This window comes from Zychaea mexicana, assembly GCF_025766255.1.
Source record: "Zychaea mexicana strain RSA 1403 chromosome Unknown BDB00scaffold_240, whole genome shotgun sequence".
NCBI lineage: Eukaryota > Fungi > Mucoromycota > Mucoromycetes > Mucorales > Lichtheimiaceae > Zychaea > Zychaea mexicana.
Window position 1 is genome coordinate 1 of NW_026516903.1, and position 13,070 is coordinate 13,070.

At 44.5% G+C, this 13,070-nt stretch overlaps 2 protein-coding genes and 1 pseudogene across 3 annotated transcripts; 1 reads left to right on the forward strand and 2 right to left on the reverse strand.

Moving 5' to 3' along the window:
- Nucleotides 1-221: 221 nt before the first annotated feature.
- On the forward strand, nucleotides 222-713 carry BDB00DRAFT_880363 (uncharacterized protein; the record flags this gene model as incomplete). The annotated part of the gene is made up of 1 exon (XM_053127984.1): nucleotides 222-713. One exon carries the CDS (start codon nucleotides 222-224, stop codon nucleotides 711-713), a length of 492 nt encoding a protein of 163 aa, XP_052972252.1.
- Nucleotides 714-4,652: 3,939 nt separating this feature from the next.
- On the reverse strand, nucleotides 4,653-4,735 carry BDB00DRAFT_t144 (annotated as a pseudogene). Its single transcript has one exon. The product of its transcript is annotated as a tRNA-OTHER (tRNA).
- Nucleotides 4,736-12,317: 7,582 nt separating this feature from the next.
- On the reverse strand, nucleotides 12,318-13,010 carry BDB00DRAFT_793750 (uncharacterized protein; the record flags this gene model as incomplete). Its single annotated transcript, XM_053121244.1, has 2 exons — nucleotides 12,318-12,422; nucleotides 12,510-13,010. The coding sequence occupies 2 exons, from the start codon at nucleotides 13,008-13,010 to the stop codon at nucleotides 12,318-12,320; spliced, it is 606 nt and encodes a 201-aa protein (XP_052972253.1).
- Nucleotides 13,011-13,070: the final 60 nt, after the last annotated feature.

Here is a 13,070-nt window from a genome sequence, read left to right on the forward strand (position 1 = left end):
GCGGTGACATTGTTGCGTGGCGAAGCCGAAACGTGGTGGCGGCAACAAGAGGCGCGGGTGACGATTGACGAATGGCGTGAATTCAGAAAACGGCTGCTGGCGACTTTTAATCCACCTAACGCTCCTCAACTGGCTCGAGACCGATTGGCGGCGGTAGCACAAACAGGACAGTGGCACTTTATGTCTCGCAATTCCAAGCAGCATGGTCGTCAGTGCCATCCATGTCCGACGAAGAGGCACTTGACCGTTTCCAACGTGGTCTCCACCCAACTATCCGTATGCAGGTGTTGACGCGTTTTCCATCTTCGACTGATGAAGCCATGAAACTTGCGCTGGCTGTTGAAGGTGCACAGCAAACAAGCCAGGCGGTGCTGCAAGAAGCCCACGGATTTCCGGTAGCACAACCCCAAATGCGGCAACACCAATATGCTCAGCAACCCCAGCTTGTTCCTGAGTACCTCCGCTCCTCTGGTGTGGCACCCATGGATTTGGATGCTCTGCGCACAAGGTCCCCTGAGGCATGGCAAGGTCCCCGTAGTGGTGGTGGCAACTGGCGACAACCGGGATACCGCCGTAACAATGATACTGACAAGGACTGTTACAATTGTGGCGGCTGGGGTCATGTGTCTCGCAACTGCCCATCTCCTCGCCGCAATCGCCAACAGCAGGGTCGTTATCCAGGCCAGGGAAAAGGCCAAGCGCGTCGGGATTAAAGGGAGTCCCTACGCGCCCATTTCCATCCCTTAACGTTGTCCGAACGGAGCCCATGGATGTTCCTGAGGCCGACCTGATCGATCTTTCTGAGGACCGTGGTGCGGATGCACAGTTGCTCCAGCGCACACTGCAGGAAGATAGCCAATATTTCAATTCTTTGCTGTCAATAAAAGAAACTGATTTACCCCTGTACCCAATGGTGTGCAATGGTCGTGCTGTGGAAGTACTGATTGATTCTGGTGCTACTGGTTCGTACGTGGCGCCAAGAGTCGCTGCTGGTCTGCCCGCTCGTTTGGTGTCGGGTCGTGAGGTCGAAACTGCCGGTGGTCATGTGCTGTCAATATCAAGTCAAGCAACACTGTCGTTGAACGCCCAAGGTTACAAACATCAGACAGACGCTTATGTTCTCGACACCAAGTTTGATGTTATCCTAGGCCGGGATTGGCTCAAGACCGTTCAGCCAGTACCAGATTGGGACCAAGACACATGGAAAATAAGTAAAGGTGCTCACACTTATGTCCTCCGCCCTCGTCACACCCGTCAAGTCCCTGAGCTCTCGTACCTGATCTCCCACCGCCAAGTTCAACGTCTGGAACGTAGCAAGGAGATTGACGATGTCTTCGTTTGCTACGTCCGTACCGACCATGTTGAAGGCCAGCCGACAGCCAACGATCCGTTCAAGACGCTGCTGGTAGGCGAATTTGGCGACGTATTCCGTGAGCAACTGCCCGGGTTGCCTCCAGACCGCGGTGTACAGCACGTCATTGACACTGGTGACGCCGAACCTGTATCTCGACCACCATACAAAATGAGTCCGCTCGAGTTGGATGAATTGCGAAGGCAATTGAAGGAGCTGCTCGACTTGCGACTCATTCGGCCCAGCTCTTCACCCTGGGGCGCACCAGTCTTGTTTGTGCGCAAGAAGGATGGTTCCATGCGCATGTGCGTCGATTACCGTGCCGTCAACCGCCTGACTCGTCGTAACACACACCCGTTACCACGCATTGATGAGTGTCTCGAACGCTTAGCCAATGCTCGCCGTTTCACAAGTATCGATCTGAAAAGCGGCTACCACCAGGTGCGCATCCGCTCTGAGGATGAGGACAAGACAGCCTTCAACACCCGGTATGGCCAGTTCTGCTGGAAAGTTTTGCCGTTCGGCCTTCGCAACTCGCCACCGGTTTTTCAAGCCATGATGAATGAAGCGCTCGGCGATTGTCTCGATACGTGTTGTCTCGTGTACTTGGACGATCTCCTCATTTTCAGCAAGAGCGACGACGAGGAAGCACATCTACAGGACGTACGGCGTGTGCTTCACAAGTTGCGACAAGCGAAGTTGGTGGCCAACCTGAAAAAGTGCGAATTCAACAAGACCGAACTGGAATTCGTGGGTTATCAAGTGTCTGCTCAAGGAATACGTCCGTCAAAGAAAAAGGTGCACGCGATTCAAGACTGGCCGGTGCCAACCAATGTTCAAGAAGTTCGGCAGTTTGTCGGTTTGGCATCGCATTATCGTCGCTTCATTCGTGGGTTCAGCGCCATGGCAGCAGCGTTGACCGATTTAACAAAAGGAACAGGAGCAAAGAAAAGGGCGATTGCGTGGACTCCTGAGTGCCAGGAGGCTTTTGACCTCATCAAAGCCCGCATGTGTGACGCGCCCATCTTGATGCCTCCAAATCCGGACAAGCCGTATATCATCGAAACGGATGCCTCTGACTTTGGTGTTGGTGCCGTGTTGCTACAAGAAGGATCCGATGGTCTCCTCCATCCTCTGGCTTTTGAATCCAAGAAGCTTTCTTCGGCAGAGCGTTCGTATCCGGCCCAAGAACGTGAGATGCTGAGCATCCTCCATGCCTTGCGGACTTGGCGTTGTTTTATCGAGGGCCGTCGATACACTGTGTATTCCGATCATCATCCACTCAAGTACTTCCGGTCCAAGCTTAAACCCACGCCACGCCTGACTCGATGGATTGCCGAGATGGAACTATACGACCCGGATATCCAGTACAAGCCCGGCAAAGACAACCATGTTCCGGATCTGCTCTCCAGACGGGATGGCCCTGTGTGTGTCACCAAAGAACCAAGTTTGGAACCCGAGTTTCTCTATGCGGTCAAGGCGGTACAGGAATCTGACTGGCCAAAATTCTATGCTGTTTCCGAAGACAAGCGGCCACCTATGTACAAGGATCTACTGGATAAACATCAGGACAAGTTTGTAACACGGAACGGCCAGGTCTACCGCAAGGTCAAGGTCGGTGAATCTGTCCAAGAAGTGCGCTACGTACTTTTTGCTCGCCGTGCCGACTTGGTTGAACAGTTTCACAAATCGTTTGGGCATGCGGGGAAAACAACGGTGTACGACTTGATGCGGAAACGATGGTGGTGGCCGGATATGCGTGCCGATATTCAAGAATGGTTAGCTTCTTGTCAACAATGCCAACTTGCTGCTAATGCCGACCGAAATGTCCATCATGCACCCATGAAGCCACTGGAAGTCCCACCTGTTTTTTCCCGATGGCATTTGGATTTTGTGGGTGAGTTACCTACCACTGTCAATGGCAATCGCTGGCTGCTCGTTGCTGTTGACTATGCCACGAACTGGACCATCGCTCGCGCCGTACCTGATGCCACCGGTGAAGCCATTGCCAACTTCATCTATGAAGAAATCGTGCTGCCTTTCTCATGTCCAGTGGAAATCCTGACGGATCGCGGTGCCAACTTCATGTCCAAGGTGCTCAACCATTATTTGGGTCGTCTCAAGGTCAAGCACATCTTCACCTCAGCCTTCCATCCCCGAACAAATTCCAAGGCTGAACGAACAAATGGCATCCTTAAACAAATGCTACGCAAGTACACCCATGGTCAGATCCACCGCTGGGACCAGTTTGTCCAACCGGCCGTTTTTGCTTGCCGCATTCGCAAACATCGTACTTCGGGTTTCTCTCCCTACTTTCTGACGTATGGCGTTGAGCCACGACTGCCCGGTGACCACCTGCCTCCGTTTCTTCTGCTTCCCGAATCTGAACAAGAGGATTCACCTGTCGTTTGTGGTCGCGTTCCGGAGGTCCGTCGCTTACGAGAAGCGCGCTTGCTCGCTGAAAGCCGCCTCAAAGCCAATGCTGCCAAGGACAAGGCTCGTTGGGATTCCTTACTCATACCGCAAAAGTTTTCTGTTGGTGACCATGTCTTAATGCGACATGAAAACAAGCTCAGCCTCGAATTCAATTGGAAAGGTCCATATAAGGTCATTGCCATCAATCCTGATACCGATATCTACAAACTTGAAGATCTGCATGGCAATGTTTACTCGTCATGGGTCCACACCGATCGCCTCCGTCCTATCCATGTTTCGTCTCAAGTTTCGCAAGATCCATGGTACGACCCGACTGCTACTCGAGCTGCGGAACGTCGTAACCTCGATGCTGCTGGTCAGCTCGCTTTGTTGTTCGAGGACGACCAACACTTTGGAGAGGGGATATTGTCGTAGCAAGATTTGACGGTGACACACCGTTTCCTTTTTGGATTTTTCCCGCTCCCTTTTTGACGTATTTCATAGCCATTTCTTCTACCTGTTTCTGTTCCTTCATATTGTAACTCAATCATCCCTTCGCCGTTATTCTATAGCTACTTCTTCCTAATTCTTCCATTCACTCGCTAGAGCTCAATCCACTGTCCAACATTAGCTACAGCTATTCTTTCTATCTTCTTCTGTCGCGCAGCCGACCTTATATACATTATCCACTATATCTTGCATTCATCGTAGTATTCATCATTTTCGTATTACCTTGGACAAAACATATAAATACCCTTCCTCAGTATATACAATAAAGGATTATCTTTCAAGTCATCTCTTATTCTTCTTTATTCTTTTGTTATCTCTCTTCTATTGGCTACGGTATTGATCCGCCAAAAAGACTTCGACACTTGCTTAAAAAAAATAGCGGCTACAGGAATCGAACCTGCGCCTTCCAAAGCCTCAACCGGAATGGGGAGGCGCCTTAGTCCACTCGACCAAAGCAACATACTAATACATTTCAACCACTGCGTTGCTGCTATACCGCACAATTATAAGAAAGGGGTGGGACTGCCATACTTCTGGAGTGTATGTTTAGACTAAAAATAAACTCGCAGAAATAGTTTTCTATATAAGGCAGCTTCAGTGGCTATGTGACTGCTATTGCCGTTTTAGTATGCTGTTGCTATACATGGTAGGTACATGTACTGCAATTTATAGCGCTTTAGCTACAATATTGCACCTTCTAGAGGTCTTAATCCACCTTAAATAAAGCCACTTTCAGTGATTTTTATACATCCTCATATGTAATGTCTAAAATAAGCAATGTGACTGTCTTTTATAAAAGCATATTTAGATGTATATACATCATATATATATGCCTACAAAGTTTTATAGCAATAGCATAAATAATAGATGAGCTATGGTACATGAAAGGAGAGATACTTAAGGATGGATTAACTAAAAAACACCTATATACTTTCTCAGCTTCACTCGAGTTGTGCTTCACACACGGTTTTATGCTATGCTTGATTCCTTTCTTAGCTACTCTACTTGCACTTTCTCAGCTTTGCTCCAGTTTTGCTTCGCACACGGGTTTATGCTATGCTTGATTCCTTTCTTAGCTACTCTACTCATGCTTCTTCGCTTCGCTCGGGTTGTGCTTTATGCATGGGTTGACGCTATGCTTTATTTATATCCTAATAACCCTCCTCATGCTATCTCAGCTTCAGCTAGGCTGTGCTTCATGTATGGGTTTACACTACACTTTATTCATATATCTTAATGACTCTCCTCATGCTTTCTTCGCTTCGCTCGGGTTGCGCTTCGTGCATGGGTTGACGCTATGCTTTTTTCCTATCCTAATCACTCTCCTCATGCTTTCTTCACTTTGCTTGGGTTACGCTTCATGTATGGGTTTATGCTATGCTTAATTTATATCTTAATAACTCTCCTCATGCTTTCTTTGATTCACTCAGTTTGTGCTTCGTACATAGGTTGACACTATGATTATTCCCTGTCTTAATTACTCTACCAATGCTTTCTTTGCTTCACTTGGGATATGTTTTGCGTGGGTATATACTATAGGTATTAAACCATAATACCTACACATTGAAAAATCCATGATTTCCATTTCGATCCGAGAAAAGAATAATATCTAAAAAGTTTCAAGTTCAAGAAAATAAAGCCCTTTCGATCTGAAGATGACATAGTGTTTAATCTATATAACTTATTATCCATATGATAAGAACATGTTTGATCCATAACAATTTTTTTGAATCTATAGAAAATATTTTATTAGTGATTAATACATAAAATTACCTTATTATCATATTGAATGATTGTTTATTGGAAAATCCACTAAATCCACTATATTTCTTTGCTACAGTATAAATTATTCCCAGTGCAGGTGCAGGTGTTAGTATATGTGATAATGAAGACAATACTGGAACTTTTGCTTCATTTGCATGCTGAAGCTCTTATCGACACTACTGTTGATAGTAATAGTCATCATCATCATCATTATTATTATTTTGTAGTTCTTCTGCTAAAAATGTCAAAAGAATACTATTTAACATCATTGCCGTCGTTCTTCTTAGTAGATTACTGCCAAATCTGATGCATCATCATCATCGTCAATGTCTCTAGATGGCGCTCAAATAATTCATATTGGCTTTGTGGGGTTATATATGTGAAGATCGTGAGTGCATGATAGTAGTTGCTTATATTTTCTCTTTAAACACTGATCTAAAAAACATCAAAATGGGACCGTTTATTGTCATTGTCATTGTTTTCTTCAATAAAACGTTGCCAATATATAAGATCCAATATCAACATTGCCTTATGATACTGCCAGCTCATAGACATGTGTATTATTATTATTAGTACAGCATCATGCTAGATGCTAAAGTGATCCAGCATTCTACACAGCACAATTAGACCTTTTATTGTCATTGTTATTATGGTGCTGCTTAGAATGCTTTCAGCAACTATGATCTAATGCTATTATTAATTACTGTCTATACCTACGCTTGGTCCTATTTTTTTTTACAAGTTCTTGGTGAGAACATAGTCTCTTAGAGTCTAGTCTTGATATTTTTGGTCGCTGCTGAATACAAGTTTAAATGATACTCAATATAGCAAGTGCCGTCGTCCATTTGGGATATACGCTACTATGATAACAAATAATTAAAGACAGGCAACAAAAAAAGCATAAGGTCGTACTCAATACATAAGAGTTTGACCAGAAGACATACTTTCTAAATAGTTTCTATACACGGTCTGAACCATCTACATATGGGCATTAAACTGCCCTTCACCACAAATACCAGGTTCTTCCCTTAAAGTAAATTGCTCTTCTTCACAACTTCTCCACATATCTTTTTTGTTGTGTTCGAATTCACTATGACATCTATTCAGAAGAAACGACTATTGTTGTGTAAGATCATAAAAAACTCCTCATAAGAATGACTCTCTTTATTTTAATTGTTGTATATAAAATAAATATGAAAATGATATCCTTGCACTCCATATGGCCGATCCGGTCCCTAACCATTACAGAGACGCGCAACAACGACCGTCGTGTTCTACAGACGCTGCTCGTTCGATTAGTGGTCGTTGTGTGCCATTTGGATCAGTGGATCGTGAGATCTTCGTCGTTTTTAGTGGATGCTGCTATTAGTTTTGCCAGTGAAGTGTAACGCAATTGCTTATCCATCGACTGTTGTTGTTCGCATTCCTTCCCAACCATCACAGAGATCTCCAACAACGATCGTCGTGTTCTACAGACGCTGCTCGTTCGACCGGTGGTCGTTGTATGCTATTTGAATCAGTGGATCGTGAGACCGTGGTGCTTTTTGGTGGTTGCTCCTGTTATTTTTACAGTTGGAGTATAATACAATCGCATATCCATCCCCGTTCCTGTCCCTACTCCTTCTAAAATCATTGCTGGGACTTGCACCATGAATCGTCGTGTTCGGGAGAAGCTGCTCGTTCGACTGGTGCTTGTTGTGTGTGATTGAAATCAGTGGATCGCGAGAACGACGTCATTTTTGGTGGATGCTGCTATTATTTTTGTTATTGGTGTATAAGAACATAGCACTGCCGCGAATGTTGTTGTTCGTACTCCTTTAAAAGCCATCGCAGAGACACGCGACAACAACCGTCGTTTTCGGAAAAAGCTGCACGTTCGATTGGTGGTCGTTGTGTGCAATTCGAATCAGTGGATCATAAAACCGTCGTCGTCTTCGTGGTTGTCACTGCTATTTTTGCTGCTCATATATGTTGCTGTATATAAAATAGCACCGCCATTGTCCATCTTGGCTATACATTGTACAGGAAATTATTAAACAAGAGCAAAAAAACACACACAAGGACTGAGACCAAGAGATGAGTTTCATTCGAAATGCTTTATTGGTGTTGAAAGGAAAAAGTGCGAGATGTGTAAAATTCGAGTGTTGAGATTAGAGAAAGCGTACAAGACGAACGTTGCTTGAGTGAAGAAGATAGGACGAGTGTTGTTCGAATGGTGTTCAAAAGGAACGTCAGATGCGGCAAAGCTGGATTCCGATGGAGCGTGTGCAAGATGGCAATTCGAGTGTTGAATTGGCGGTGAGCAGTAATGAATAAAATAATACAAAGAAGTGAAAGAGCAGAAGCTACCTTTCGTGTAAAAATTTTTTCTTTATGGAGCGCTGCACCTTGAAAGGGCCTTTACCGAACACGGTGCTCATGATCATAGATGCTATCACCTTTTCGCCTTGCCTTGTCGTTTCCTCACGTTCCTTCTGCCTTTCCCATCCGTTTGTGCTTGTAATCAACACTTCTTTTACAAGATATTTTCGGTCACTGCCATTTTACTTTCATCTGCTAAAATATGTCCGATATAAGTTTATGATCTCTCTAATACAGGTACACATACATCAGCACTCAAGAAGTGTAAAACATCCAACAAATAAAACAATCCAAAATAAGAGGTGGTCGAGAAGAAGAAGAGAGTCCCATATACATCCAAGCTCATCAATTGGAAACTCTAAACCCGGAACCTTAGTAAACCCGGACCAGGACTTGCGCGTTCGACTAAACCTGCTCGCTCACTGGCGTTCGCTGCCAGGCCCCTAAACCCGTTGCGCTTACACGCCCTTCTTTTCAGCCTATTGAGTGTCTTAATGCCCCACGATGTCCTATGTTCATCAGTAACGTAGCTGCTTGAATTCATGACATTGCAGTAAGATCTGTTGGATCGCGTGAACATAAGCATTGCATTTGTGTCTGTATAAGCAAGAAGCCTGTATAACTGCGCAAATGCTGCTGTTTCCTTCTATTTTTACAAATATCCAACTCCACAACTACAAGCTCCAACGACGACGTATTGATGCTGATGCTCTCTTTTCAGTTTGCAGGTTTAATTCTCTGGGCAATCCAGTGTCTCTTACACAGAAAATCCACAGACCGGCCTTTTTATTCCAATGCGTTTCCTTCATCACTATAGCACTATAGCATCAGCAGAAAATGTAAAGATCATATACCGATTATTTTTGTCTAAGCTTAGATAGTTTGCCAAATCGAAGCCTGAATGTGGGCAAAGATGATATGAGTAAGATTGCCTGTTTTTTTGGTCGTGAGACATGATTCAAAAGTGATCGGTGCTGTTGCAGTTCGGTGTAATGGAATGATATATACATCTTTACTTGTATGTTGATACAAGTGCATCAACGTCATAATCAAAAAATTAGCGCTGGATAGCGTCTTTGTTTTAATGGTGCTGTGTGCCTCTCCTCTTCTTTACAATAAGAGAAAAAAAGTACTGGCTGGCATAGAATGTATTCAAACAAGTTCGCCTGTACGTGCAATGGCGTTGCTAATGTCAGAAAACGCATGTTTTGACCAGCAATTAGAATGACCACTGATGAATTGTGTAAAACGTGTGTTGTATATTTGTTCGTCAACTTTGTATATCTGTTCGAGTGCTGTGGGTACGAGTGCCGCCTTAGCCAGATCTGGGGTCATTCACGGTCATTTGGGTCATCGTTGCTAAATTGTCCGTACGTTACGGACTATTTGACCAATTAAATGTGGCGGATGGTCCGGGACCATTATTTATCCAGCCGCCATTAGCAGCAAAGCTGTATAGACGGCAGATATACCCCTCAGCAGCTTCCACTGATTGGATTTTCATATACGAACATGCACCAGAACCGCAGATGCCACATTTATTAATGTATTTTCAAGCTTAAAGTATATGGAGCTGTTTTTGTTCATCACACGACAACAGAATCTCATTCCATAAAATAGCAATTTATTACAGCATGCTAATATTATACACTCAAAAAATGCTATTGCTTCCTTACCTGCATATCGCCGCTGCTTTCCACAGAGCCCTCGAAGAATATAGCTTTAATGTCATTATATCCACGGTATGCTTCCAATCCTCACCTATAAACAATGAGATATTACCAATTCGGATCCTTGTAGTAATCCTCATTTGCTTCAGGCCGCTCTTGATCTATAATAATCCACACGCTCTTTTTACCGCAGTTGCTCGTCGATAAGACGTGGTAGAAACATTAGATCAGCATCGTCACGTCCGTCAGCTCGTCCTCATTCTACTGCACTAAACGGTTCGTTTTTTGGAGTACTGGATGGTGAGATATCGTCGTGCGCAAATCGCCCCTTTTTGGCTGACTTTGGTGTATATATATATGTTCCACAGTAAAATGCACGCGTACCGTTTCTGGCTGTTGCTCGTTGAAATGGTATGGTAGAGACACCAGACCACCAGCGTCACGTCCGTCTGCTCGTCCTTATTCTGGCAAACTAAGCGGCTCGTTATTTGGAGTACTGGATGGTGAGATATCGTCGTGCGCAAATCGCCCCTTTTTGGCTGACTTTGGTGTATATATATAGGATACACTATAAGTGTACGTGTAGCGTTTCTGGCTGTTGCTCGTCGACATGACATGGCAGAGACACCAGACCACCAGCGTCACGTCCGTCAGCTCGTCCTCATTCTACTGCACTAAACGGTTCGTTTTTTGGAGTACTGGATGGTGAGATATCGTCGTGCGCGAATCGCCCCTTTTTGGCTGACTTTGGTGTATATATATATGATCCACTATAAGTGCACGCGTACCGTTTCGGGCTGTTGCTTGTCGACATGGTATGGTAGAGACACCAAACCACCAGCGTCACGTTCGTCTGCTCGTCCTTATCCTGCTACTGTAAACAGAACGTTGTTTGGAGTACCGGATGGTGAGATACTGCACAGATGGGAATGGCTGCTTATTGCTTTTTTTCTTTGCCAGTTTGCCAGATAAAAAAGTAAACACCTACCGCCATGACTGTTGCTCCTTGTAGAAATACTTATGACATAGACTCGACGTTGCCATTGCGTTGTTTGCGTTCTCGCATAGCGTAAAGAAGAAAGCCGGCCGTTACTGTGCAGACTGCTGCAGGTTTTGCTATGCTTGTATTGCTGTCCTGCTGAGATGCTGACAAGTCATTCAACTGGCAAATGGCTTTTCCAAAAGCTTTAATGACGAAGATGTAGCGTCCGTTTGTTGTAATGCTTGTTGCTGTAGTGCAACTGTTACTGAAAGCGAAATGCGTAGTATGAGTGTTGAGAAGAAAGCGTGCAAGATGAGGGTGTTGTTCGAGTGATGAAGTTGAAAAAATAATATAGGGCGAGTGTTGTTCGAATGGTGATTAAAAGGAACGTGACAAGCGGCAAAGCTGAATTCAATGGAGTGTGTGCGAGTTTGCAATTGAGCAAGTCGAGTGTTGGAATGGCGGCGAGCAGTAAGTAAAAAAAAAAAAGTGAAGGAGTGAAAGAGATGTAGAAGCTTCCTTTCGTAAAAAATTTTCTTTGGGGAGCGCTGTACCTTCGGCTTTCCCAAACGCGGCACTTATCATAGATGCTATCACCTTTTCGTTTCTTCACGTTCCTTCTGCCTTTCCCATCCGTTTGTGCTTGTCATCAACACTTCTTTTACAACAAAATCTTGGTCACCGTCATTTCACTTTCCTCTGCTAAATCGTGTCCGATATACGTTAATTATCTCTCAAATACACGTACAAATACATACAGCATCCAAGAAGTATATAAAATAGCCAACAAATAAAACAATCCAAAATAAGCGGTGGTGGAGAAGAAGAAGAGAGTCCCATATACATCCAAGCTCATCAATTGGAAACTCTAAACCCGAAACCTTAGTAAACCCGGACCAGGACTTGCGCGTTCGACTAAACCTGCTCGCTCACTGGCGTTCGCTGCCAGGCCCCTAAACCCGTTGCGCTTACACGCCCTTCTTTTCAGCCTACTGAGTGTCTTAATGCCCACGATGTCCTATGTTCATGGTAGCATAGGGGGCAAAATATTTACAAAGCACAAGAAAGGAACAAGATACATGACGCACGTAATAAAAAAAACTCTTCTAGCATTTGTTTGTTCAACCATCCAAAACCATGTCCTCGGCCACCGAGCTGCTTTCCTGAATGCTCTCTCTATTGGTTTCTATTTGCACTTGCTGACGCCGGGCATTACCCTCGAACACATGTTGATCATTGTTCGCCATTTGCACAATCTTATTTATCACAGTCGGCACAGGTCGGTCAAGAGTTCGGTATCGCACCACTTTTTCTTCACATCCTCAACATCAACAGAGTCCAACGCCCGCATAAATGAGTCTTCGCTCATCTACAAAATTGTAGCGTGTCAGTATCTTGAGCACAAAGATACACATATATACATGACCACACACACACACACACACAAAAAACATACTTGCTCTAGGTTCCATGGGTTGAACGTCAAAGGCAACAAAACAATATCAGCACCAAATATACGAATCAAATGCATATAGCGACGTGCTCCTTGTTTCAACTGTGACATTAACTTTCGTGCTACTTTTTCTTCTTTGAACTGGAATACGCCTTGATCAAAAACTCGCTTTTTCCCTTTTTTGATAGTGTGATAGATGTGACGGCAATAAACAATATTGATGCTCTGGACAACCCGCATCATGGCAATGGCAATACTGGCTTCGTTCAAATCATCCAAATTGCCTTTGCTCGTTTTCGCTATGTTGAGAATGTCGCTGTGTTGTTTTTGTTGCAAGTGCTGTGCATTGATAAGTGTACTGTTGCCGCCATATTCAAGTAGTGATTGATTGTTGGCTTCCAAAAACACCAAGCAGCACTGAACATTGTTTAACAACTTTAGCCTATCCTCCGGCTCGCGAGAGCAAACCAAACCGAGTTCTATCAAGAAGAACAATTCAAACATGTCAGTGTTTTGCAAGTATCAATAATACTTTCCGTCTTGTTCGTCCTTTTTACCCACCAC